General features: G+C 44.2%; 1 protein-coding gene across 1 annotated transcript; it reads left to right on the forward strand.

Annotated features, from left to right (window-relative positions):
• Positions 1 to 1,139: 1,139 nt before the first annotated feature.
• Positions 1,140 to 25,981, forward strand: PATL2 (PAT1 homolog 2). The gene is made up of 20 exons (XM_069759723.1): positions 1,140 to 1,163; positions 1,882 to 1,984; positions 2,606 to 2,883; positions 6,923 to 6,946; positions 7,908 to 7,979; positions 8,049 to 8,120; positions 8,421 to 8,588; positions 9,411 to 9,497; positions 9,631 to 9,800; positions 10,319 to 10,390; positions 11,657 to 11,792; positions 11,878 to 11,998; positions 12,377 to 12,474; positions 13,500 to 13,553; positions 20,369 to 20,517; positions 22,225 to 22,384; positions 22,598 to 22,738; positions 24,326 to 24,423; positions 25,011 to 25,160; positions 25,942 to 25,981. The coding sequence occupies exons 1-20, from the start codon at positions 1,140 to 1,142 to the stop codon at positions 25,979 to 25,981; spliced, it is 2,217 nt and encodes a 738-aa protein (XP_069615824.1).
• Positions 25,982 to 27,155: the final 1,174 nt, after the last annotated feature.

A 27,155-nucleotide genomic window follows, 5' to 3' on the forward strand; every position in this document is an offset into this window, starting at 1 on the left:
TAGTCCTTTTACTAGGCACCGCTCCTAATAGCCAGTTTCCTACTCCACACTGATGAGGGGCAAATACCCCGAAACAGCTGTCTGTGGATGGATACCATGTTTTGGCATAGGTGGTTTTCCTTTTTGGATGCTGCCCTTCCCGTGATTGTTCCTCCCCGGTGAAAGACCTGGCTATTTATTGCTTGCATTGAGAAACACGTGATGGTGTCTCCGTGGCTTTTCTACATGCATTTGCAAATTTCCCAAAAGGGATGGGGGCAGTGTTCTGGATCACTGCATTGAGAAACACGTGATGGTGTCTCCGCGGTGTTGGATGTTTTGATCTCCCCGAGGTCATTCATCCTTATGTTTATAGTCCTTTTACTAGCAGTAGTTGGTCAGTATTTTACATCAGTATTTGTAAGCCAAAACCAGGAGTGGGTGATAAATACAGAAGTGGTGCATATGTATCTATTGTACTTTTCCTCTTTGTTCCACTCCTGGTTTTTGCTTACAAATACTGATGTAAAATACTGACCAAATACTGCTGTTGTGACGGCAGCCTGACAGTGCGCTCGCTCTGACTCAGATCAGAAGTGATGAGCTGGCAAGAGTGCACTGTCAATGCACATGGTAAGAATACCTGGCATGCAGGAAAATCAGAGACCAGCACCACCCCTGTGACGTCAGGACAGGTGTATTTGAACATGTGCTGTGAAGCCTTCTCTGCAGACTCGTATTTTTTGTCATTCAGAAAGACATGTGAACAGCGCTGTAAGCGGCCTCTTCTTGCTTAAACACTCTTGATATCTCCAGTATTTTATCCGACAGGGTGGACAGTAATGTGAGCAGCCTCAAGGTTACTAGTTGGTGGACATTTAATTCTATACTTTCCTTTCTAGACAAAACTATTGATTGCATTGATGATAACTTTTCCTGTAGTTATGTGTTCCCCAGGAAAAATAAAATAAGTGAGCAATTGTATTTCAGCCTACCGGTGTTACGGAAGTTTATACATTTACTAATATTTTTATTATACTTGGATCAAATTTGTGAATAGTGTTTGTCCAAAGACCAGCAACTTAACTTCATTATTTTTTTTTTTCCTCCCCTAACAGGTTATAACTTAAACCGTTCATGTTGTACTGACACTTGTTAACATGGATCTCAACTCGGAACAGATTGTAAGTGATTTCAATGACAAAATTATTGTGGTCCAAATGGGAGTATCTCTACTAAACACTAAAAAGGATTCTGTGCGGTTTTTAATGAGCAGAAAATGACAATGTAGAAACTCTGAGGGACGCTCGCATGTGCTTAAGTGCAATCACTAGTTTCTCCCTTCTCATAACATTTACACTGTCACAATTTTGCCAAAAAAACGATGATTTAACATAAGTGGGGATAAAAAATGTGATTAATGATAAGCGGGCAAATCATAACGTGCAAGATAAAATAATGCCCCAAAGGTGCCACATTTCCTTTTAAGCCTAAGCCATATTGTCTTCATATTGAGCTCCAAAAATTGAGATCTGATCTTCTCGCATGAATCATGTTTCATCTTGATGGGAACTGATCTTGGGTGGAACCATAATGGTTCCACCTAAGATTCTAGGCTGAGGGCTTACCGATCGGTGTGCAAAGTCCATGGTGCTTGAGGTGGCTCAGTACAACAACACCTTTAATGTAGGTTTGGGTCCTGCTATAGATTCAGTATTAAGTGGAGAAACCAGGTTACAACTCTGGGCCAACACTGGAGGGGTGCCTATGACTTCATGTTAATGGCAGTAGAAGGTCCTCCTCACCTACTGGCTGGTGGACGATCGTAACACTGGTGATTGAATTAATCTTCGTTATCGTAGAACCTTACCTTATCCACAATAAATTGTCTCCTCTTTGTAGCTGCCAGAGGATTTTTATCTGGCTGAAGAAGATTCCTTGCTGGAAGAAATGGCTGAAGAAGATGAAGACATAGACTTGTACAATGAGGAGACTTTTGGATTAGGTAGGACTTTGCCTGTAAAGCAGAATAATGTGGGAACCTGCAAATGAAATATTACTGGTGCAGAACTTTGCATCTTTGCTTGCAATGAGTGGATACCTAGATTTCTTTTTTCACTGCATGGTTCATACAGTTGTCAATATGGGTTAACAGGTTTTGGACATATTTAAAAACTCAAGGGCATCAAGAAGCATGACTAATGTCCACTATAGTCCCATCACCCTGGTTGGACCAACTTGTCCTTCATTCTGATGATGGCATTGTTGAACTGGCCAGTCTATGGGACTGTTACTAACCTACAAGTGGACATTGCACCCTAGATGGCTGTTGGCGAAACATACTGTAAGTTGGCCAACAACCCTTATTGTCCACCGTGCATCTCTAAAAAGAAAAAGGCAGCTTTTGCTGCAGCTGATCTGAGAAAGATTGGACATGTGGAAATCCAACATGAGCAACCCTTCTTTTTCTGAATCGCCCCTATACAAACTTTATTGTCAAACTGGACCATAAATAGTGCATTGGCAAATGTTTAATTATTATACACTTTCAATTTGTTGACCACTTGTGTAATGAATCTTTCAATTTTTGTTTTAAGTTTCTATTCTATTTTTCTATTTTTCAAAGATCATGAATCTGAAGAGGAAACTCCAAAGGAAAAGAATCCTTCAGGCCAACAACCTGAAATGGTTAAAGATGTAGAAGATAAAAACGGAAAGGAAATGCCGCTTGTGGAGATACCGGATGTAGAGGACACTCAAGATGTGAACGCTGCGGTGGACTCCATGAAAGTCGTCACCCTATCTGAGGAAATGGAGGGTCATGTTGACTACTCAAACTCAAAAAACACTGACTTGGGAGATCCAGCAGTGATGAAGGCTATTCATGGGCAGCCAACTTTGGAGGTAATGTTCAAGGAAAGTGTAAGGCTACCTCCAATAGACCCTAGCTCGTGACTAAGAATTTTGTTTAAATCTAAGCCTATTGAATTTAGCTTATAAAGAATGCAATATTTCTTGGTGGCGTGACTTTCACATACCAAGTATACTGGCGGACAAGTGATTGTTTTGACAAGCCGTCTAGAAAGTCAGGTTGGCAACCTTGCTGGTCAACAAAGTAGCACAATTTTTTTTCTTTTTTGGTTGTCTCCACCTTTGCTTAAGTTTCCTCTTATTAAACTCTGTATATTACTGCCTACTTGTTGTTGCACTCCAATAATCAAATGGTGCCCTTTATAAAAATTGTCATATATTCAAATAACTGATAACAAATGGCCTCTATTATCCCACCACAAGCGTTGGCCTGTGTGGCACGAACGTCACAGTTCTTCATTTTTGGGGTATTCTGATCTCTAAGATCTTATCCCACTGCAATACCTTGGGTATCCATGGTTACAAACAATAATAGTTAAATGTTACTACGTGTGGTCGGAACCATGGCTACCGAAGCTCCAATGCCCTGCACATGGGGTAAGCAACATGGTGAACCGGGAGAACTATACTTAATTTCTAATTGGAGGCATTTGCAAATATTACGCCTACTACATATCTGGATAGGATCTTGGAGATGGGAATACTCCTTTTTGAAGTGAATCTGTCAAGTCACTTCTTTGTAGCCTACAAATAGTATCGTTATATGGAGCTTGGGCAGCTTTTTTAGGTTGTGTAACTTTATTTTTTAATTTACCAGGATGTCCCTCATGACATGACACAAGGCAGCCCTTTTCATCCTCTAGGGACAGGAAACACAGGAGGTAAAAATTCCCTGCCCTCCTCCAACTCTCCCTCAGTGTTTTTCCTGTCTCTAGCAGGAGAGACGCAAGAGTGAAGTGCACATTGGCGCAAAGATCACCTGGAAGCTTAGAGGAATCAATCTCGTCCCTTCCCCTGTTTAGATGCTCATGTCTTGCTCGGTAGGGGTCCCTCAGCCAGGTCAGTAGAGGGGATGTTGCTCCTGACTCTGCAGCTTCCCTCTGGAGGGCTCTCTGCACCAAGCTGCAGCTGAACCTCCGGTGACGCGCATGGCATGCGTTCCAGCGCTTCTGGTCGGAACGCTTGTATGTTCTGCCATGAGATAGAGATGGAGGAAGCATATTCTTACTACTCCAAGCAGGACCTAGAGGGAGTAGAAGATATCCCTCAGAGGGAAAGAAGTAATTCTTCTCGTCTGAAAACACAAACAATTTATTGAGAGCAGAAAGGAGTACCATGAAAATCAAGGATACTAGGGTGGCACAATCTGTACAAGACAGAATGTTCGGAGGACTGAACATAGAGAAAGTGTTCCCAGTCAACAAACATTTTAAAGCAATAATCAAGGAGGAATGGGAAATAGACTAGACATCCCTTGACTGCCGTTTGACCTGGATGAAGTTAAGGTTTGGGAAGAGGTCCCAAAGACTGACATTCCCTATGGCTAGAGTAGCAAAACATCAATACCTTTTGAGGCTTCGGCATGGATAGAAAGGCAGAGGGGTTACTTAGAAGAAGCTGGGAGCCAGTAACTGCTATAAGGACCAACATAGCCGCCGCCTCTGTAGCAAGGTCCATGTGCCATTTGGATAGATAACATCCCAGTTAAAGTCCAACACTCCCAGTGAAGTCATTCTAGAATCCTTCCCCATGTTAAAAACAAGGACCCCATTCATAGCAGATGCTACAACGGAATGTGAGGTTTGTGGCCAGGACTAACAACTTAATTCCGCAAAATGTGCCATCTGGCTAAAGTAGTCACTCAAGTATCATTTATTTTGCTGATACCATCCATCCCAGACACAGGATTTATGGGAATGGGTAAAACTGGAAGGAGGAGTTACCCCCAAAGGGGGCAAGGGTAGAACCACTCAGTTTTCTTCAGGCCCACCAGGGAGACATGACGCCAGATAAGTTGCAGTAAAGCTTCAATTATTTCTGGTGGATTGGCAGGCCATCACAAAATAATCAGTGGATTCTGTGGACCAAAGGGGAGGGTTACAAAATTGATTAACCCCCTTCCCCCTTAACAATAACACTAAACCAATCCTCAATCCCCTTCTTCCTCAAAGCCTTTGGGGAGGTATCAAAGTATCATGTTCTCTCTTCCCACTACAAAAAGGAAAGGGATCAGGAGCAGAATTCAATCCTTCCAGAGAAAAAGTCGCGATCAGGTATGCTAGGACGATCCTGTGTACGGTGGAGTCAAGCCCACTCCAGAGACCTTCAAAGAGAAATTGTCAGCCTGAAACAGACATCTGTCTGGGCTAGACAAAAAATAAACGTATCTGCAGACCTAAAATCTTCCCTGGCATGGTGGACGTCCCCAAGGAAGTGGATCGCCCCCAGACGCAGGGCCGCGGGTTACTCTGTACCGGTCCTCTGCTGGCTCAGTTCTGGGGATGTCACGGTGGCTGGGCCCGGTCTGTGACCCTAAGGGGCGTCCAATAAGGGGGTGATGGTGCGCAGTGCGAGGAATAACGAGGACACAGGGTTCAGTTTCTTTACCTTTTACTGAAGGTTTCAGGATCCTCAATCCAGGGCACTGTAAACGGGGCTGTCTGAGACCGGCCGGTCCGAAGGCACATCCGGAGTTCCCTTTGCAGGTGGAAATCAGTCTCTACCCACTAGCACCTGTGTTGTAGTGCTTCCCTGCTGGGCATTCAGGATAGTCCTCACAACTTCTGTTCTCGTTCTCTCTAGATCTTTCCTTTCTCTGTCCCCCAGGTATGTTATGGCTAAGATGCACCTTTATGACAGGTAGGCCTGGAGTTATTCTGGATTCCTAGTGTCGCCCCTCTCCCACTGTTGCCTCCTATGTCCTTCTTAGGTGTTGTATGGTAGACAGCCAACCTGTAATTAACTGTCCTGCCGCTGTTTGAAGTAATGCATGGAGACTGTTAATTCTTCGGTGCTCCGGCCACTGGCTACGCGCCTCAGTAGAATGTTGCCGTTCTCGGGGCACGACTCCAACTGGATCTCCTTTGTGCTGATCTCGTTTCTCACTGTTCCACAATATCCTTCGCTTCGTGTCTTTCTTAGGATACCGCCGCAAGGTAGTGCAGGCGCGGTTCCGTAACGTTCTGTTCTGTTCGCTAGGTACCTGCCAGATTTCCCAGTCCTGACAGGTCCTCCCTGGAGCTCTCCCAGGCTTCTTCTCCCTAACTTCCTGTCCAACCCCTAGTTTTACCAATGTGAGGAGTGGCCCAATAAATAAAGCCTTTTACTCCCCCTAGTGGCTGGAGTGTGAAGTGTAATGTGTGCTGGTGATACCTGGTCAAAGAACTCCTTTAGTGCAGTCAGACGTACCATCACTCCCCTTAGTGGCAGAGCGACGTTACTGCAACGACCAGATCTCTGGGGCGCTGCAGAAGCCCAGGAAGTAGTACCATGGATCCTATCCCTATTAGTTCAGGTTAGCACCGATACAAGCCAAATAGGCTGGGGAGCAGAAGTAGTGACAATACCTTCAGGGTACATGGTCCTCAGGGGAGCGCAGGAGATCATCTTATTACAAGCAGTATGGGAAACACTCCAGAAGTGCCAGAATGCTTTGAGGTCACAATGTGATGATCTTAGGCAACATCACAACCGTCTCCTTTTCTATGACACGGGGAAGTCCGAAGGGTCAGTTTTTGCGGGCTCTAGTGGGATGAATAGATCAATGAGCAGAGAAGACAATGCTTTCAATTTCTGCGGTGCACCTAAAGGGCTGCAAAAACAAAGTGGCTGCTTTTCTCAGCAGGAGGCCAGTTTGGTCTTCCGAAAGAACTAATCTCGAAAGTGTTCATTCAACTAACTCGGTGATGGGGTACCCCACTCATAGATCTCTCCGTAACCTGGCTTTTAACCTTTTGCTTCCTGTCCCTAGAGGACGGGAAGGACTACCTCCTGTCATGCTGCCATGATGGACTCCTGGAAATGTTAATTGGTCCTACCGGTAATTTGATTTGTTTTTGTTTTTTTCTTTAAGTTGCCTTTGAATGTAGTTGCGATGGTTAGTCAAGCATATGTTAATACCAAATGAATATTCATCCCTTTCCCCACTCATAATCCTATCCAACCTCTCTGCCGGGATCAGTTATTCAGTCAGACTGCCGCATGCCTGAGGATCGCATCGCAGTCCTCAAACTGGCCGTCTGCGCTCCTGAGGGTTACATCTGCATAGAAATACATGCTGCCTTGCATGGGTAAGGAGAGCAGACTGCCAGTCCGAGGATTGCGGTGCGATCCTTGGGTGAGTAATATGGAAGGGTATGGGGTAAAATCCAGTCCTGTAGCAGGACGGATGTGCGGCACAGTGAGCTGACTTTTATAGCAGTTATGAGGCCAGATCTGTGCCAAGCAAAGGCCAGAGATGAGACCTAATCCAAGTGAGAAGAGCCAGAGCTGAGAAGAAAATCCAGCCACGTCGGAAGGATGTTTGTGTGTCGTTACTTTCAGCACAGACATATGGTACAGAGTCGGAATGGAGGTCGTGGTTCGGGTAGCTGGCCAGTGTGACTAGCATACCGTATATCAAGTAACTTACCTATCTTGGACTTGCGACCTGGCGGGTAGTATTGTTGACCCCCGTTAGCGTCTCCGTGATGATTTGAGCCATCTAGAGGAAAGACAACAATGACAGGCCCAGTAGTGAGAGTTACACCCGTTAAATTGGAGCTTTAGGACTAGAAAAGACTGGTGATAAGTGTCAACTGTAAACATAAAGAACTTTGTGTATAATTTCATAAGATATCTTATTTAATTGTATTACTGTGTTCTGATTGAGCCCTATTTTACTGTACTGTCATTGTGGAAATGCCCTGTCTGCCACCACCTAAAACCTGGCCCTGTGTACATTGTAAGAGGCTACATAATCAAGTGAGATGGCAACTTTACCACTTTCTTTGCAATCTGTAAATTTTATTTGTGTAAATGTAAAAAAAAATACCAGACCTAACTATCTTATTTTCCAGAGTGTTGACAGTGCTGTTGTTGACAGTGGGATTGGAACCAGCTGGGGGGACTTTGATTCAAGTTACAACGTGGTAAGTCCCATACACAGACCCCACTCCACTCCATAGGCCTCCTCAGCTGAGACTTTGTTCTCTTTGCAGAGTGGCATGGACTCGGGACTGTGGGTAGGTTCTCCGAAAGGAACAGCTGCAATAGCTGGCCAGATACTGGAGGTATGTCATGGGATAACGACCTATGTTCATTGATTTTTGGAGCCCATCGAGAATAGAGAAGTGGTCGCACATGTCTGTTCACTTGTATGATTGTTCAAAAACTTTCTGTACTTGTGCTCGGCAATTCTTGAAATACTCATACAAATAATTGGAGAGGGCTACACATTTGTGGCCATTTCACAATTTGTATAGGTGCACGGCTCTGTTTTAAGAAAAATGTCTCACCATTAGGATATTCCAAAGCAAGGTAGGAATAACCCTTTAACGATTGTCTAAAATCTTTAACCTTGCCTTTTATAGGATAAAGCAATTTTGCGAGTTATGGATAGAGCTCCCTACATCCCACCCACCAACCTGGAATTCTTAGGTTCTCCCATGCAAAGAGGATATATGTGTGCACAAAGACTCAAAGGCCCGGAAATGGGTATGATGTCCCCTAAACCATACAGACAGCGCTTCATTAGGCAGGTAAACCACCATAAAGACACTTCTCAGTAAGATGAGGTGGATCACAAAAAAAACAGAACGGATTCCTTTGTTTAATTTGTACTGGATAACGGACGAATGATTAATCTACCCATTACAGGAGATGCTGGTAATGATTCACATGTTCTTCGAAGAATACTGGACCCATAGCCATGCACCACACACATTACTGGTTAATGGAGTGGATGTTGGTGACTCACGTGAAATTTCCATGTGCCAGTAGCTATTGACACTTTCCATTGGAAATTATGTATAGTTCGGTGTCCACACGGTCCTCTGCAATCATATCCTGTAATATTGATTAAAGAAAATGCATCTGTCTAGCCCTGCCTTTTTAAAGAGAGTTTTCACTTAAAGTGGACCCCGAACTGCAGCTATGTAGAATTAAATATAAGTAAATTAATAATTATAATCTGCTGGTACTTTCAGGTCCAACACCGACTGTCTGCTGCTGTTCTCATCTGTGTTTTCACTGCATCAGTAATGTTCTGTCGACAGCTCGCATAACTTCTGTGGCTTATGCTGTCTAAATCAGCAGAGACGCTAAGCTGAGTGATTGGTTGCAGCGGTGATGAGAGGTCGACATGACTTTTAAAACAGATTGGAACAGTGGTGTAGTGCCAGATCCAGGGAGAGTCGACTAACATCTGATTTTTGTCAATTTTTGAAACTATAGTCACTTAGGGTACAGTTATTTATTTTTTTAAATTGTGATAGAATTCTAGCACCGCTGTCACTCAGTGACTTCAGTTCACAGTGACTTGTGTATTAAAGGACTTGACATAAAGCTTTTCTTTTATTAAGCAATCTCCACTGATGCCTCGCACGATGCGTCCTTCTTTCCCATTTACACCGCCAAGGAGACCTCCACCACATTTTACTACAAATCAGGTAACTTGCATTTTTTTTTTCACTATTTCACATACGGTAAGTTTATCTTGTTGACCATTCCCTGTTTGGCCATTGTGCCTTCATGCCTTTTTGTGTATGTATGTATGTATGTTTTTTTTTTGTTTTTTTTTAGTCTCCAGGTTTCATGTCCCCAACTCCCTTCAGGCCCATGTCCCCTAACATCAGCACCCCTGTAAGACCAATGACCCCAAAGATGGTCAGGATGCACTTTGGTCCTATGTCTCCGAGTCCTAGTATCTCGCCTTTCTTTAGCCCAATGGCTAACACTCTGCAGAGGTTTAAGTAAGTATAGGTTTAAAGACTGTTTGTATTTCTGATTTTTAAATGGTAATGGCTACTATTCTATTATAGATGAGCGGTATTAGTCAGTTTTATGTAGCTAATATTGTAAGAAGTTGACCTGTGTGCAAAATCTCAAGTACATCTCACTTCGGCCTGACATCTCTGCCTCCTGCTTGTAAGTTGACTGGGAGAAACCTATTGCTAACAGACAGTAAAACTGAATTTAAAAAGGCTCTGTTGGCATATGACTGTTAAAACAAAGTACAGGCACTTTGTGCACCAAGGATGTGTCCAAATATTTTAAGCGCACCTTCCCACCTCCTAGTTTTCCATCTATGGCTCTATGAAGCCACAGCTGTCCAATCAAAGAAATGGTGAGGGTGGCGATGGAAAAAACAAGTAGTTGGGAAGTTGCACTTAAATGTTTGAGGAGCCAGGCCCAGCAGTTACATTCCCAGCTATCACATGGCAGACTTCGAACAATCCCTCTAAGCATGTGTATTCTGCTTACTTTGCAGAGTCCCAGGACATGTAACGCAGCTCCATCCTCAACACCGCCGCATACTTAGCCAGAGACAACGTCCACAGAGGTAATGCTGAACTTCGACTTTATAGTCCAAAAAACAACAAATGTCGTCAGAGATTTCTACCAGGACATCGTCTACACTTTGTCCACAAGAGTGTGCAAGCAAACTCTGAAACTCATTAAGGCATTACCTCGTTCAACCTCTCATGGTGTGAGCATCACAATAAAATTATAAAGGGTCTTGTCCTCCTGAAAGATTTGTTTGTTTTTGTTTTTTTTTAATTGCTTATACAGCGCTTTTTAACTAGACAGTGCTCCACAGACTGAACAGCTGTCCCCATTGGGGCTCACAATCTAAATTCCCTATCAGTATGTCTTTGGAGAGTGGGAGGAACCCGGAGAAAACCCACGCAAATATGAGGAGAACATACACAAATTTTGAAGATGTTGTTTTTGGTGAAAATTGGAGTCAAGCTTGTCTGTATGGCTCTTTCCGCCAATCTGTCTTTTTAGCGTCCATTCAGATAGTGATTTCTTGTATGCAAAAAAAAAACCTGTGTTTTAGAAGATTTTCATCAGTTGTTAGTTTTCACCATCGGTATGTCATCAGTCTTTTTCTTTGCATGGGGGGAAAAAAATGGTTTCTTAAGCTTCTATCAGTCAGTGGAAAAACTGACAGCTTCTGGATGATTTCCGATTATTATTTTTATTTTTTTTCCTGTGCGGACCACTTGGTCTACAACAATAAAAACTTGTCAACAAACCCGTAGACTATAACTGATAAAAATCCTATCCATGAAATAAGACTTCTAATTGTCTCCGGAGGCGCAACTCTTATCATTTGCCAGACTTGCCCAACTCTTCCTGGAGCTGCCTCTACAATTACTGTTGGCTCTTTTTTATTTTTTTTATTTATTTTTTTTTGCTCAGTCCGTGTCTGTTCTGGACACTTGGGCACAAATGGCATGCCAGGTAAGGCCAACACCTTCAATCAGCATCTGCCACACCTGCCCTTGTCACAGAATGTTGGCTAAAAGCAAAATGGACAAAAATCTAACTTTTTTCCTTAACTTTTTAACATTTCATGCTCTAGGGTGGTTTTACATGTGGAGTTACTGTCACAAATCTGTTGTAAATTGTCCCAAATGCTCACATAAAATTAACCTCAACGACAAATCTGCTTGCGAGCCATGCACACTTCGTACCAGTTTGACCTGTGCACAACTGAGTAGTTGCGTGAAAAACTTTTATTCTTTGTCAACAAGTGGGTACAACTTATTTCTGATCTTATTTTTCAAAAACTAAATTTTTTTTTTTCATTGTCACCTAGTGCATCCCGCAAGCAGTGGGTCAGTCCCGATCCATATGCGAGCCTCCTGTCTCAGAAGGAAAAGGAATGGGTCATCAAGCTGCAGATGATCCAACTGCAAAGTGAAAACCCTCACCTGGATGATTACTACTATCAAGTATGGGTTTTTAGAGCTGGTACTATTTTCTAAATTTCTGTACAACTTTCAAAACTTTTTTTTTTTTTTCCCTTTACTATATAAGACCTATTATGAAAAGCTGGAGAGACGACTGGCAGAGGAAGAACTTCTAGGAGATCGCAAGAAGAAAGAGCCACCCAAACTGGTCACTCCTTACATTCAGAAAGCTGAAACCTATGAATCTGGTATGTATTTTACGTGAATTTTGGAAAGATCTAGAGCAGTGTGTAAACTCAAGGGTTTGGTGTGATATGCAATTGGTCTTTAGTTTGCGTTCTACCCCTTGACCACAAAAGATGTTTGGGGCTTTGCATCGTTGTCCATGGTTTCAGCGATGATCTGGCTGAACGAAGTACCATGAATAAATTAAACCACCTGCCTTAACACTTGCATCAGACAAATTCTGGTGTGATGGAAGTTGGGGGGTGAATTGTACAATAGTTATTATGTTAGCGGTTGGAAATCCCACCCCTCACCTGTGACGCGACTAGGACACCCCAATTGTGACGCCAAATGTGTGTATTTTTGTGCTTACAAATCTACTTTCCCTTCCTCAACTTCAGTGGTACATATTGAAGGCTCATTGGGACAAGTTGCAGTTTCCACCTGTTACAGCCCCAGAAGAGCAATTGATGCCATCTCCCATGTCATGCCGGATGAAGTAAGTTAATGCTAGTCTTAAAGTTAGATTTTTTTTTTTTTTTGTTACTATGTGCGCGAGATCTTTTTCTTGAAATCTTGTAAATTAGTTTAAAACGCAAAATGCTGTAAATGATGATGGAGAAAAAAAAAACCTTGCACGGCGGTCCCTGAAGATCATAAGTGGTTGGTTACGGAATTTTAGAAAATGTAATACAGGAAAAATTCCCTTAATATGAATTGACTAAAACGGGGCAATAATATAGGATGGTCATTGGCAACTTCAGTTATATCTTCTACTTCGTAAATGCTAAAAGCAAAAAAATAAACCAGTAATTCCTCTTAAACTACTTTCCTCAAACTGTTTCCTAATACAATCAAAACTAAAATATAAAAAGAAACCTGTTTTCAAACACTCCGTTTTGCCCCTAAACATACCCCCCTGTAAGATAATGGACTGCAGCAGGAGCCTCCCCCCTCTGCCTTCTCTGCAGTAGGACAAATGATTGCTAAGCCTTGTCCCTTTGAATAAGTTCCATCAAGTTTATAAAATACATGTAATAAATTAATTAAACCCCAGATGTGCTCTTTACGGTGCTCCTCATTCAAGGGGGAAAAGGGGCTGTTTATCTATTTTTGTAAACTCGTACCATACCTTCAGTGCGCAAGTGCGGCTCCCCGCTCGATACGGCGCAAGCGCGGGATCTGAGTAGATTTGATGGAGGTTGGCACAACCCCGGGAACATCATTCAAATTGCGTTGGCGGCAACAACCGCGACTTAACTAAATGAAACGCACCATATGACCAAATGAGCAGGTACGATCTGGTACAATCTAACTGTGTAAATTGCTTTTTGCACAAGATAACTCCATTTTTAATTAAAAGCGTAACTGATGCACATTGCATCACTAACAATGGTGACCGTTTAGAGTCTAAAAATGACAGGTTCCAGTAAACAATTTTTTTTTTCTTTAGTTTTCTTAAATGTTTTTAAGGATCAAATTTAAAAATGTAGGGTTTACTAATTATTTTCCCATCACTAACAGAATATGAAAGCTCTTGGATACCAGCGCTTGAGAGTCCTCAGACACATTGAAAAGGTTGGCAAGTATTGTGTTCTTCATATTGCATGTAGTATTTAGTTGTTTGGCAATTATTTTTTTAAATTTTTTGTTAATGCAAAATTTCACTGCACAAAAACGAAAGGTCTGGCACTGCTCCTACGCACATCCTGTGCAATTCAGTGATAATGGTTTTCAGTACCAAAATTTAGGAGCTATAAAAACTATGCAACGGTTCTCACCATGAAAGTCCAGTAATGACAGTAATCCATGTGGCACTCACCGCTTTGCATTGATGTTACTTGATTGCAGTTCTATGGACAGATTGTCAGACAGAACATTTTCCGCAAGTTGTGCTTCCTCTGAGCCACAAAAGGAAGTGTGATTCTTACAAAACTGCTGTCAGCTATAATGGTCTCTGCAATCATGGTCTGTGGAACCACAATAAAATAATATTTTAATGCAAAGAGGAGTGCTGTGCCACATTTCTTTGTAAAACAAAACAAAAAAAAATTCAGCACTAGACAGCCCCATAGGGAATGAATGGAGCAGCGATCGAACATGCACATGCGGCGCCCCAGGGTCCTGGTCGTCGCAGTGGTATTGCTTTTCTCTCGGCGAGAGTGATAATACATTTGGAGGCAATGAAGGAGAACTCTGTCAGGTAACACAATGCATGCAATATGTTAACACTCCAGACCAGAAGGGGGAGCACTAAGCCTGTTTAAGGTGAACTCCCCTATAAGAACATCCTGATCTGGAGGGAAAGGGTTCAGTTCCTGTCAGGGAGACAGAGGGAAAGGAAGCAGAGGAGCCGTGTAGCCTAAAGTGCTTCAGCTCCTAGGAAAGAGACGGATAGAAAACAGAACATATTGCAGCAAGCATAAAGGAAGTCAGAGCAAAGGAGAGGATATCAGAGGGAGACTAGCCAGGAGCAGGCTGCCTCCTTCTGAGGCACAGAAATCCAGTGGCCGGAACACAGAGGGAGTAAGGAACTCTACGCTTTACTTCAGAGACCGACAGGACAGCTAATTGCAGGTTCTGTCTGCACCTACACCCAGGAGGCACGGTGGCAACTCTGAGGCTGGGGCATGCTAGAGTCCCTATAAACCGCCTCAAGCCACCAGTCATACGGGTTTGTCCTACCTATCCAATCTGGGGGACATAGAGAGACTTCACACCGATACCATCTACAACAGTTGTGAGGACCTTATGAGAAGCTTAGCAGTAAGGGACTACAACACTGCAGCGCTAGAGGAAGGCTACTGATTTCTGCCTGGACAATGGAACTCTGGACTTGCCTCCAAACCGGCCGGACTCTGCCTACCCTGTGATCTGGTGCTCTGGACTGTGGATTCTGAAGTCTTCAGTAAAGGTAAAGAGACTGCACCCTTGTGTCCTCGTGCATAGGCAGCATAAATAGTAAAAAGTTTGAGGACACACAGGGTTAATAGGCAGTGGTAACAGTGCGGTACCCGCAGTTTGTTACCGCTGGCATTAACCCTGTGTGAGCGGTGACTGGAGGGGATTATGGAGCGGGCGCCGGGCACTGACTGCAGGGGAGTAGGGGACTGTAACTGGAGGTGATTATGGAGCGGGCGCAGGGCACTGATTGCAGGGGAGTAGGGGACTGTAACTGGAGGTGATTATGGAGCGGGCGCAGGGCACTGATTGCAGGGGAGTAGGGGACTGTAACTGGAGGTGATTATGGAGCGGGCGCCGGGCACTGACTGCAGGGGAGTAGGGGACTGTAACTGGAGGTGATTATGGAGCGGGCGCAGGGCACTGATTGCAGGGGAGTAGGGGACTGTAACTGGAGGTGATTACGGAGCGGGTGCTGGGCACTGACAGCAGTGGAGTAGGGGAGGGACTAATCGGACTGTGCCCGTCGCTGATTGGTCACGGCAGCCATGACAGGCAGCTGGTGAGACCAATCAGCGACGCGTGATTTCCGTTACGGAAATTGCCGAAAGACAGAAGTGTATATATATCTATCCACAGCAGCACATGTACATGAATCGGCCATGTGAAAACACAGACAAATATAAATTTCACAAATATTTTTTCTTAGCGCATAAATTGGCCAATTCATGTGTGCCCATCAACCATGGCAAGGTGATCTCCCCCTGATGGGTCCTACTCTACTGTACATGCCACTCAAGAAAAAATATTTTTGTGAAATGTATTTTTGTCTGTGTTTTCACATGGCCGATTCATGTACATGTGCTGCTGTGGTCTTTTTTTAATCTGTGTTGCAGTTTGCACGTGTTCACATTGGGAGTGCTGATTTGTTGAGGTGTGTATATATATATATATATATAATTTTTTTTTTTTTTATTCACTGTTTCTGGTCACCGCCCTGCAAAATGTCTACCAGGGGGGTCAATACACAGCGATCGCTGTGATTGGCTATCACTACCACAGGTCAATAAAAAAAGTATTACATTCAGTGATGGTGCTGTCACACAGCAAATCAGGCATCAAAATAGGTGGGGTGATTGCAGTGTCACCTCACCTGATTAACCCCTTTGCTGATTGACAGAATAGTTTCTGGCCAATCTGCACCAAAGAGGTTAATCTAAAATGATTCCCACTATGCAAGCCATCTTTTACCTGAGCGTTGGCATGCAGCGCAGTTGAGACCTCCCTGTGTACCTGGAATAAAGGTTCATTGGTGGCCAGTGCGACCACCTTTGGCTTCTGCATCCTCCTGTGCTGAGATCCTCCTGCGATCTGTGCTGGCTGCTGTGACCATCTGTGATCAGCAGCAGCAACTGGTGGATAAGGGCTATCATCTTTTAGGTAGATAACTTTTACACCAGCATTCTGCTCTTCAAGACCCTCTGTCAGAGGTACAATAGCATGAGGCACCATGCGAAGAAATCAGTCCTCCCGAATCCATTAATTGGGCCTTTGCTGAGAAAGCGGAGCTCAATGCAGCGACAACATGCTGGTGGTCAAGTATAAGGACAAAAAGGATGTCTTTGTCTTGACCACCATTCACCATGACCACCTTTGTCAATTTCTGAGGTACCACAACACAAGTCCCTAAGCCAGATTATATCTTTAATTACAATAAGTACATGGGGGGAGAGGGGGGGATAAATGTGTGGATCTCTCAGATCAGGTCCTCAAACCTTACAGTGCAATGCGAAAAGCTAAAGTATGGTACCAAAAATTGGCTGTGCAGATGGACAAATGCGACATGGTGTCCGATCTCAATTCCAGCCAATTTTACGCTCAAAAAGTCAAATGGTGCTCGAGCCCTGCCGTGCACCCATACAGTGGCTTTCCCCCACATATGGGCTATGGACATATTAGGAGAAATTGCACAACAACCTTTGAGGTTCATTTTTTGCTTTTACCCTTGTGAAGAAAAAAATAAAAAAAATAAAAAAATTGCGGCTAAAATCATCATGTTTGTGACTAACAAGTTAAATGTTCATTTATTTTCTTTCCATGTTGCTTCAGATCCTGTGAAGCACATAAAGGGTTTATAAACTTCTTGAACGTGGTTTTGAGCACCTTCAAGGGTGCAGTTTTTTTCTGTCCTAAAGGCTCCTCAGTCACTTCAAAAAAATTGTAAAAATTAGAAATCGCTGGTCATGTTTTAACCTTTATAACTTCCTAACAAAAATTGTTTCCAAAATTGTACTGATGTAAAGTAGATGTGTGAAATGGTATTCGTCAACTATTTTTTGTTACACAACTGATTTTAAGGCTATAAGAATTCAAAGTTGGAGAATTGCAAAACTTTCCAATTTTTCACAATTTCCACGTCTTTTTCAAAAGTCATATCAAAGAAATGTTACTGGATCACCCCCACCTAAGGGCAATGGGGTACTCGGTACCGGGTTCTTCAGTTCCCTCGGCTGGGATATCACGGTGGCCTGACCCGGACCATGGCCCTATGAGGGGCACCCAATAAAAGGGGCTAGAGTTGTAGATAACGGTAGTGTTCGTGACGCCACCTGTGGTATTCGTGACGCCACCTGTGGTATTCGGTCAGGATGACCAACGCTGCTTAGGGGTCCGCTGGGGTGATGGAATGGCAGCTAGATGGTATACCTTCCCACAGGTGAAGTATATCCCCAGGGCTTCCCAGAAGTGTAGATGGTGATGGTGGATGGTGCAAGGCGCGGTGAATAACGAGGACACAATGGGTGCAGTCTCTTTACCTTTACTGAAGGCTTCAGCATCCACAGTCCAGGGTGCCGGATGACAGGGTAGGCAGAGTCCGGCCGGTCTGATGTCAATTCCAGAGTCCCCCTATCCAGGAGGAAATCAGTAGCCTTCCCCTTGCGCACAGTAACGTAGGTCCCTACGTGCATTAGCTCCCATAGGGTCCTCACTCTTGTTACTCTTCTCTCTGTCCCCAGATGGATAGGACAAACCTGTATGACGGTGGTGGCCTGAGGCTATTTTATAGGGACCCTAGCGTCACCCCTCCTCCGCGTTGCCAACTTGTCTGCTTAGGTGTTTAGGTCGGGCAGCCAACTTGGAATCGACTGTCCTGCCGGTCTCTGAAGTAAAGCATAGTCTATTACTCCCTCGGTGTTCCGGCTACCAGATCTGCGCTCAGTGGGAGGCAGCCTGCCTCTAGCTGGTCTCCCACTGGTGGTTTACTCCTGTTGCTACGACTTCTGTGCTCACTCACTACGGCACACTTCCTTTCTTGTCCTTTCTTAGGAGGCTGCCGCATGGGTTGCAGGCACAGCTCCATGTCCTTCTTTCCTTCCTGGGCCGAGCCCAGTCTGCTCCTCTCCTCTCCTCCTCCTGGCTCCTTCTCCTACTGCCCTCTGACTGCAACTGTCTGACTTCCTAACCAAACCACCAGTTTTACCCAAGTGTGAGGAGTGGCCTAATAGATAGAACCTTTTGCTCCCCCTGGTGGCCGGCATGTGAAGTGTGTGTGTGGCTGTGATACCTGGCAGGGTGAACACCTTTGGTGCCATCAGACAGAACATCGCTCCCCCTGGTGGAAGAACGACATTACTGCAACGATCAGGACTCTGGGGCACTGCATTACCACTATCATGAAGTACAATAGGTCACGAGAAAACTATCTCGGAATCCCTAGGATCCGTTGAAACGTTTGAGTTATAACCTCAAAGTGACACTGAGAACTGAAAAAAAATGGCTTGGTCAGGATGGTGAAAACATGCTTTGGGGAGAAAAGGGAACCTCCCACCCCGCCTCTTTCCTCCAGCCTGATAAGACTTGTCTGCACTGCAGCGTCGGTGATCACAAGCTGCGGACGAGTCGTATAACCAGGGCCGGCGTCAGCACCTGGGCAAATGCCGGGGCCCTGGGGAGAGAGGGGGGCCCACTCACTGTCATAGATACAGCTGGGAGAGCAGAGCAGGAGATAACATGCTCTCTCCGCCCACAAAGTCACTGCTGGATGCGTTCTCTTAACCCCTATGTGCCAGCTCTGACACAAGCATCTTCTCACTCAGTCAGTGCAACCAGGCAGGCACACATAGGGGTTAAGAGAAGGCAGCCAGTGTGACATTGTTTGTGGGCGGAGAGAGCACGTTCTCTGCTCTGATCTCCGCCCCTGGCTGGCTGCCATGCTGCTGAAGTTATGAGGCAGGTTCCAGAGGAGCTCCTAGTCCTACCAGTGCCTGAGTGAGTGGCGCTGCTATATACTACGTGGGCTGCGCTGCTATATACTACGTGGGCTGCGCTGCTATATACTACGTGGGCTGCGCTGCTATATACTACGTGGGCTGCGCTGCTATATACTACGTGGGCTGCGCTGCTATATACTACGTGGGCTGCGCTGCTATATACTACGTGGGCTGCGCTGCTATATACTACGTGGGCTGCGCTGCTATATACTACGTGGGCTGCGCTGCTATATACTACGTGGGCTGCGCTGCTATATACTACGTGGGCTGCGCTGCTATATACTACGTGGGCTGCGCTGCTATATACTACGTGGGCTGCGCTGCTATATACTACGTGGGCTGCGCTGCTATATACTACGTGGGCTGCGCTGCTATATACTACGTGGGCTGCGCTGCTATATACTACGTGGGCTGCGCTGCTATATACTACGTGGGCTGCGCTGCTATATACTACGTGGGCTGCGCTGCTATATACTATGTGGGCTGCGCTGCTATATACTACGTGGGCTGCGCTGCTATATACTACATGGGCAGTGTTATATACTACATGGCTGTGTTTATGTGCGATCATGAATCGGGGTATGTGTTAAAGGGGGGGCCCACTGAGACTTTCGCCCGGGGCCCTCAAAAACCTGGAGCCGGCCCTGCGTATAACGCTGGAGGAAAGAGGTGGAGGAGATGGGGACAGCTGCAGATAATACCTGCGCATGCGCCAGATTACCAGCCTCACAGTGGGAATACATCATAACACACTGCGGGGTGGGATCACTAGATCAGCTGATGGGACTTGCAGGGTAGTGTGCACGGCACATGACAGAAAAATGAGAGCACAGCGTAGGCGCCGGGTATGTGCATACAAACAGAGGAGGCGGTGCCCGGCGCACTGAGGGGCCGGGAGGCCGTTGAGTCCTGGGGAATAAATGTGCTCCCCAGACCGAATACAGGTATGGCGCCAAAATTATATAACTTAATATTGCGGTGTTAGTAGGGAGCAAAAAATGAAGAGCCACCTTCACAGAATGCAGCCATAGTGCTGTAGAAGGTGGCTCTTTTACTTAAAAACGCCCGGGGGGAGTGACTGGTTCCCTTCAAACTTCTTTTGTGTTTAAGTCTTAAATTTGGCCCATGGTAGAAAACTGTAGGAGACTGCCTGTAGAGTTGGGTTATCCTTTGACCATAAATGATTCAAGGTATGTTACTATTTTTTTACTGGTCTTTCAGCTTTTTGTGCAGTTGCTGGAGGTTGAGGAGATGGAGAGAAAAATGCCTCATATTCCTGAAGACCAACATATGAGATTTCAGCAGAAGCAAAGCTATAAAGTGCAGAAGATCTATGAGGCATTGAAGATCGGAGCCTGCTGCTGTGAGGAGTATGTGAGACCTTACACTTGTAGAATTGATATTTGAGGCGTCCACGAGAACATAAGAAATACAGTCCCTCCCTAAAAAACGGGGGTGTCGTAAAGTTGTGGCTTTTTTTTTCCCCCTAACCACTCTGGCCTCTCTAGTAGTGGGGGAAAAAAGTGCAGTTTTCATATTCCCCCGGCAGCATATGTAATAATGCAGCACAACATACATCCACAGCCGCTCCAAACAAATACAAAAATTTAGAGGAATTGTGCTCTTTCCCAGCCCTTCAACACTGCCACCAGCATCCTTACCCCACAGCAGGCAGCAGAGATTGAATTGTGCTTATTTTTGAAAAAAAGTGGTGATGCAGGGGTAGGGAGTTTATTTTCTTTTTTTTTTGTGCTGCCAAGGGCCATATGGATATTGTATACCATCCTTCAGGGGCCATATAAGTTGCGTGCCAATGCCACCCACAAGGTAGTCCTGGCACTGGTGTTGAGATGTAATCTTTCATTGCGCACGTGCTCACAGATGAAGAAAATGGGCAGGAAAAAATAAGCTGCTGTCCGAAGAACTACAGTCCCTACAAATCTTCCCAGTGGCCAGATAAAAGGTCGAGGGCTGTAAATGACCCTTGGGCTTGAGTTTCCCCACCCCTGATGTAAGGAGATCTCTTAACAAGTCTGCAGTCTCCAGACTCCTGCTAAACCACGTCTCTGGGTGTGTAGCTGCACTGTTACTGCAGGACTGGCATTATTTGTTCAGTTTATTCTTTTATAATGCTTGGGACTGGTACCTCACCAGCCTTTGCACAAGAACAAATACTTTTAAAATGTAAAAGTCCACCTAATGTGTCTAGTGCCTACCTCGAGGAGAGGCCTCTACTGGTGCCGTCCTCGAGGGGAGGCCTCTACTGGTGCCGTCCTCGAGGGGAGGCCTCTACTGGTGCCGTCCTCGAGGGGAGGCCTCTACTGGTGCCGTCCTCGAGGAGAGGCCTCTACTGGTGCCGTCCTCGAGGAGAGGCCTCTACTGGTGCCGTCCTCGAGGGGAGGCCTCTACTGGTGCCGTCCTCGAGGGGAGGCCTCTACTGGTGCCGTCCTCGAGGGGAGGCCTCTACTGGTGCCGTCCTCTTACAGGCTGGATGTAGGTTATCAGGAATGACCATGGCACCTGTGTAAAAGCGGATACAAAGGAACACACATCACGGAGTGTAACAACCAGCACTGGATAAATGAGGTAGATGTTGTGAAAGGAAAAAAACACAAAATTGTGGGTACATATCGCCTTTACATATTTTGGTTCTTGCTTTTATCATTCCAGCCAAAAAAGTCTCTGGCTTGCCTGATCTAACACAAATGGATACGTGTGAAACAGATTAAAATGCTATGAACCCCTTTTGATATGAGAATTTCTTGCGCATGGTAATGGTTACCTTGCCCTGTTTGTCAGTAATCTTCACATCTTTGCTCATATCCAAACCCTCCTGCACCACTCCAATATGCAGTTCGTAGCCTAATCCACATTTTGGATTATCGAGACTGTCCCACCCTGTAATACATGCTGGATGTGAGGTCTGTGCATACTGGATGTTGCTGTCTTCATTAGTTCATATATCGGCACAGCTTCTATCCCGCACTTTTTTTTTTAATTTTGTAAAACAAGACTTAAATAGAAGTGATGCTGTTTGGTGAAATGAAGGCTGATTGATCTATTTATTTTTCTTTAAGGGAGTCTGAAGATGAGTTTTTGCAGCTCCTGTCGGTTGGGAAGGGTAAGAAGTTAACAACTCGGCTCCTTCCTTTTCTGCACAGCGAACAGGCGGTGGAGATACTACTGACGGTGGTTCAGCACTTATCGTTCCTTATTAAAAATGATGCCACAGAAAAGGTAAGTGATATCACAGCTCTCATGTTCTTCATACAAATTGATTGGGGTTTGAAAACCATGGCTGCTTTATATAAAATGCAGCACCATGCCTGTTCATTGGTTGTCTGGTCTTTCCGCTGCATAGTGGTGAAATATTACACACTTATAAAGAGGTAAGGGCAAACTGCCATATTTATCTAATCCTAAACATCACTTTTAATTTTGTCCTCTTAGTCGCTTTCAGTTCTTTATGGACCACTTACCTCCATAATTAAGGGGCTTCCATTTACCGAGCTTATCCGAGTAATTCAAGAGCTCACCAGGACCTTGCCGGAGAGCCCGGACTTACCGCTCACTCTGGCGTTTCGGAACCAGGTATTCGTTCATATACCGATCATAGACTTGGCTTCAGTTACCATCTTTTATATAGACCGATGGGGAAACTATAAAAAAAATCCTTTTATGCCCCTAGTTCAGAATACTACTATTCCAAGACAGGCACAGAGATGAGGGTGTATGTTTAAAGGAGAAGTTGGGGATTAACTAGCACAATCTCCTGCCATAATTTTTGGGTTAATTTATATACTATAACCATAGAGAGTTGACCCCCAACACTGGTTCTTCCATTTATAATATGGGAATGACTGGTCTGGACCCACTCTCATTGACACTAAAGGTTTGTTGTTGTTTTTTTGGCATATTTTTTTCCCTCCATCTATCTTCTTCTCCCTACCAGGCTGGCAGGCTTGTGCTGCCCGTGTAATTTGCGTGAATGCTTGCTCTACAATTGACGTATTGGCTTGTCGCATCTACCCCTAGCAAAGTCGACTGTTTGGGGGTGTCAAAAAGCTAAATCCAAGGAGTAATTACATTACCCCAATGATATGTAATGACTCGAGCTTTCAAACGAAGTACCGTATATGATTTAAAGGGAATATTTCTGTACATAAACAATCAAAAAGCTGCCTATCTAATCAAGACAATAGTGCTGTGATTAAAGTAGAACCGTGATGGGCAAAAAAAGATACAAAAATGTATAAATTAAGGTTATTTAAACGATTATCAAAGGAACCGTATACGTTTTAAATGGCAGAAGGTTGACTTCAATTGGGACCTAGATAAAAAAAAAATTGATCGTGTAAGATTAAACTATGCTATAAAGCAATAGGACCCCCGGGACCCCTAAGGATTATTCCCCCAGTCAATATATACAACAATTCGGTACAATGTTTTGTGTTTTTGCTATATGTCCTTTATGGCCAGCTATTTTCTGTAAGTGCCATAAAATGTATAGAAAATGACCCAAATGTGATAAGTAAAAAATATTTTAAGATGAAAATAAGGCAAAAAAAATAGGTGACGCCATCATAAATAACCCAAACAAAATATATTGCGTTTATGACATGTTTTGCTTGGGATATTTTTTTGCCTTTATTTATCTTGCAATAAGGGTTTTGGTAAAAAAACACATGATGGCCACCACAAAGTGAAGCAAAGAATAAATAACTGCTATATATAACCCATGCATAGTCATAAATGCAATGAGTATTATCGTAAAGAACACTTGAAAGTAGCAACCAAATAGTGCATAAAGGCTATAAGCTGGTCATTGCTGGTAGACCTAGTGAGGCGGGTAGTAATGAACACCGGGGAGCGATATAAGGAGAAGGGCGCACAGGTGCATCGACGCGCGTTTCACCACACTGTCTATAGGTAACGGCTATGTTCTATGGAGGTAGATATTTGTATTAAATCTGTTTATTTAAAATAATAAATTGATGTTCCAAAGTTCATCCAGCCCGACTTGCATATGGCTTTTACACCAAACTGTGTCCGGCATATTATAACCTTTTTTGTGGCAATTGTTATTGGTACACAGCAGTAACAGTACCTTGTGGGGTGGGGGAGCGGACTTAATAAAAACAAAGTTTCTATATTTAGTTGCATGTGTGTTGTATACAGTTTGGGATCTCGCTCTTGTATGCGTTGCTGAGCCATGGGGAGAGCCTGCTGTCATCAGATACCCCGATGGAGCCCTGCATTGGAGACTTTGAAATATGGTAAATATTTTGACTTTATGACCACTTCACAAGAAATTGAGTCTAGACCTACAACAATTATTCCGAGGGTAAAAACTGGCTCAACTGAAACTCTCGGAGAACAGTGAACGAAGCGGCAGACGTCCTCAGCTGAGCACTCATTGGGGGGTCCTTACACCCAAACCACCGTAAATTATAACGTCTCATACATAGTCTTCTGAAAGTTGAGATACTTTAAAATAGCCCTGAATAAGCCCTTAAATTTTGTGTTGACAGCAGACTTCTTGCAGCCAACTTCCCGCAGATTGACCCACCAGCACCCTAATTTCAATTTCTTAGCAACTACCTGCCTGGTTTTAGGTTTTTAGGCACATAGTAAAAAAAAATTCCTGGACAATTCCTCTCATGCTATTAAAAAGAAATAAAATCTGAACATAGAGCAATTTAGGACAACTTTGTCCGAGACCTTACCCCCCAAAAGTGATCATGTAATGGCAAAAATGCTTTGTGCTGGCATTGCCTTTTTATATGGAAAATAGTTGTCCAAGTGGGCCAACCACTAATTGTTCTTATACCAATCTAATAAGATTGTGTTTCTTCCTTTCCAGGACGGACACAGTGTTCCTAGTTGCAAGAGAACTCTCCCATGTCTCCAAATCCTCCATGGTGGAACCTCTCTTCTTGCCTAGTAATCTGCTATCCTTGTTCTGCCGCTACCTGGACAAGCAGACGATCCATAAACTTGAGGACAAAATGGAGTAAGTTGACAAGCCCGGACAAGCTTCAGTTCCATTGAGCACCCCACTTCCTTGGGGAAGGGGGGGAATATAATTCTTAGAGCAGAAATAACAAGGACTCCCACCCCCTCTCCCCCCAAGAAAATACAAAAAGTAATCAAAACATCATGTCTACCCCCAAAAGGTATCTATGAAAAGTCAGCTCTCTAAGTAAAAACAAAGTGCTCCATTGATGAAAGGATGGTAGGAAAGTCTGCGCACCCATCTGAAGGTCTGAGACTTGAGGTGCCGCAAGAAAAAACATACAGGAAAGGGGGTTACGGTGTCGAAATCGTCTATAGTTGGCAAATACAGTGCCAGTTTATAACAGTCGCAACTCCTATACACCAAAATATCTTGTAAACGTGTTTCAGACTATAGTCTTAATGCAATAACCGTAGTCTGAAACTCATTTGCTAGATATAGGATGTATGTTTTTGGTTTTTTTGTTTTCCCACCACTTCATTAACAATTTAAGTTTGGCATCGTATACCGTGTTGCAAAATTACTTTTACTGTACAATGATTATTAAAAAAATACCCCGAAAAACATGGAATTGTGCTCTGTTTGCTCTTTGCATTTGCTTGTTTGTAATTAATCTAAAACTTGTTTTTATTTTTTTAAAGGGGATAAAGCCTCCCATATGACTGAATTAAACAATGTAGTTTTTTTGAATGATTAAAAAAATTAATCTTTTGTAATATATTATATTAAATTATATGTTTTTTCGTACTAGAAACCTAATCTGTCTTGTCCTTTGCAGGTGTCCTACAGCACCCCCCTATACAGCTGTGACTTCATGAAATGCTGAATCTGAAACTAACGGATCGGCACCTGCTTCACTTACCCAAAAAACAAGGATGGGTGGAGCTTCCATTTTGGAAATTTAGATATTTAATCCTGTTTTAAAGGAGGTTTTTTTTTTTGTTGTTGCTTTGTTGGATGTGATTTTCAAACGTCAAGGAGCCGACGGTCAGGAGGACCTGTTCCTTTAATGTTTGAATTAAAGAAGAAAAACATACTGATGCTGTAAAACAAAAGGGGGTATAAATGCTGAATGTTATTTATATTTTTTTGTTTGTGTGCATTTTGCACTGCATTTACTGATGTACAGCACATGCAAAATAAACAGAGAAAGTGTCATGTGTCTACGAGCTTTTGTCACCGGAAAATACTCAATACCACTCCAATGTCTAAATAATAGTGCAGCGCCCCAAAGTCCTGGTCGTTGCAGTAATGTCGTTCTTCCACCAGGGGGAGCGATGTTACGTCTGATGGCACCAAAGGAGTTCACCCTGCCAGGTATCACAGCCACACACTTCACACTCCGGCCACCAGGGGGAGCAAAAGGTTCTATTAGGCCACTCCTCACACTTAGGTAAAACTGGGGGTTTGGTTAGGAAGTGAGGTCAGTTGGAGACGGAGTTGAGTTTAGGAGGAGGAGAGGAGCAGACTGGGCTCGGCCCAGGGAAGGAAAGAAGGACACGGAGATGCGCCTGCACCTGATTGCGGCAGTCTCCAAGGAAAGGACAAGAAAGTAAGTGTGTCGTAGTGAGTGAGCACCGAAGTCGTAGCAACAGGAGTATAACACCAGTGGGAGACCAGCTAGAAGCAGGCTGCCTCCCACTGTGCGCAGTGACGGTGGCCGGAACACCGAGGGAGTAATATACTCTGCTTTACTTCAGAGACTGGCAGGACAGTCGATTCCAAGTTGGCTGCCCGACCTAAGAACCTAAGCAGACAAGGTGGCAACGTGGAGGAGGGGTGACGCTAGGGTCCCTATAAAATAGCCTCAGGCCACCACCATCATATGGGTTGGTCCTATCCATCTGGGGGACCGAGAGAAGAGTAAAGAAAAAGTAAAAAAAAATATTTTCTGAAAAAGTGTGGGATCCCCAACGTTTTAGTAACCAGCAGAGGTAAAGTGGACAGCTGATGGCTGATGTTTATAGCCTGGGAAGGGGGTAAAACCCAAGG

This window comes from Ranitomeya imitator, chromosome 3 (assembly GCF_032444005.1).
Source record: "Ranitomeya imitator isolate aRanImi1 chromosome 3, aRanImi1.pri, whole genome shotgun sequence".
NCBI lineage: Eukaryota > Metazoa > Chordata > Amphibia > Anura > Dendrobatidae > Ranitomeya > Ranitomeya imitator.

What these genes read in the sequence shown, in the direction of transcription:
- PATL2 (XM_069759723.1), top strand. Translation starts at nt 1,140, where the DNA reads ATGGATCTCAACTCGGAACAGATT. An exon ending in ATGGGCAGCCAACTTTGGAG is followed by an intron (nt 2,884 to 6,922) that starts GTAATGTTCAAG and finishes TTTTTCTTTAAG; the next exon opens with TTGCCTTTGAATGTAGTTGC. An exon ending in CTCTGGCGTTTCGGAACCAG is followed by an intron (nt 22,739 to 24,325) that starts GTATTCGTTCAT and finishes TGTTGTATACAG; the next exon opens with TTTGGGATCTCGCTCTTGTA.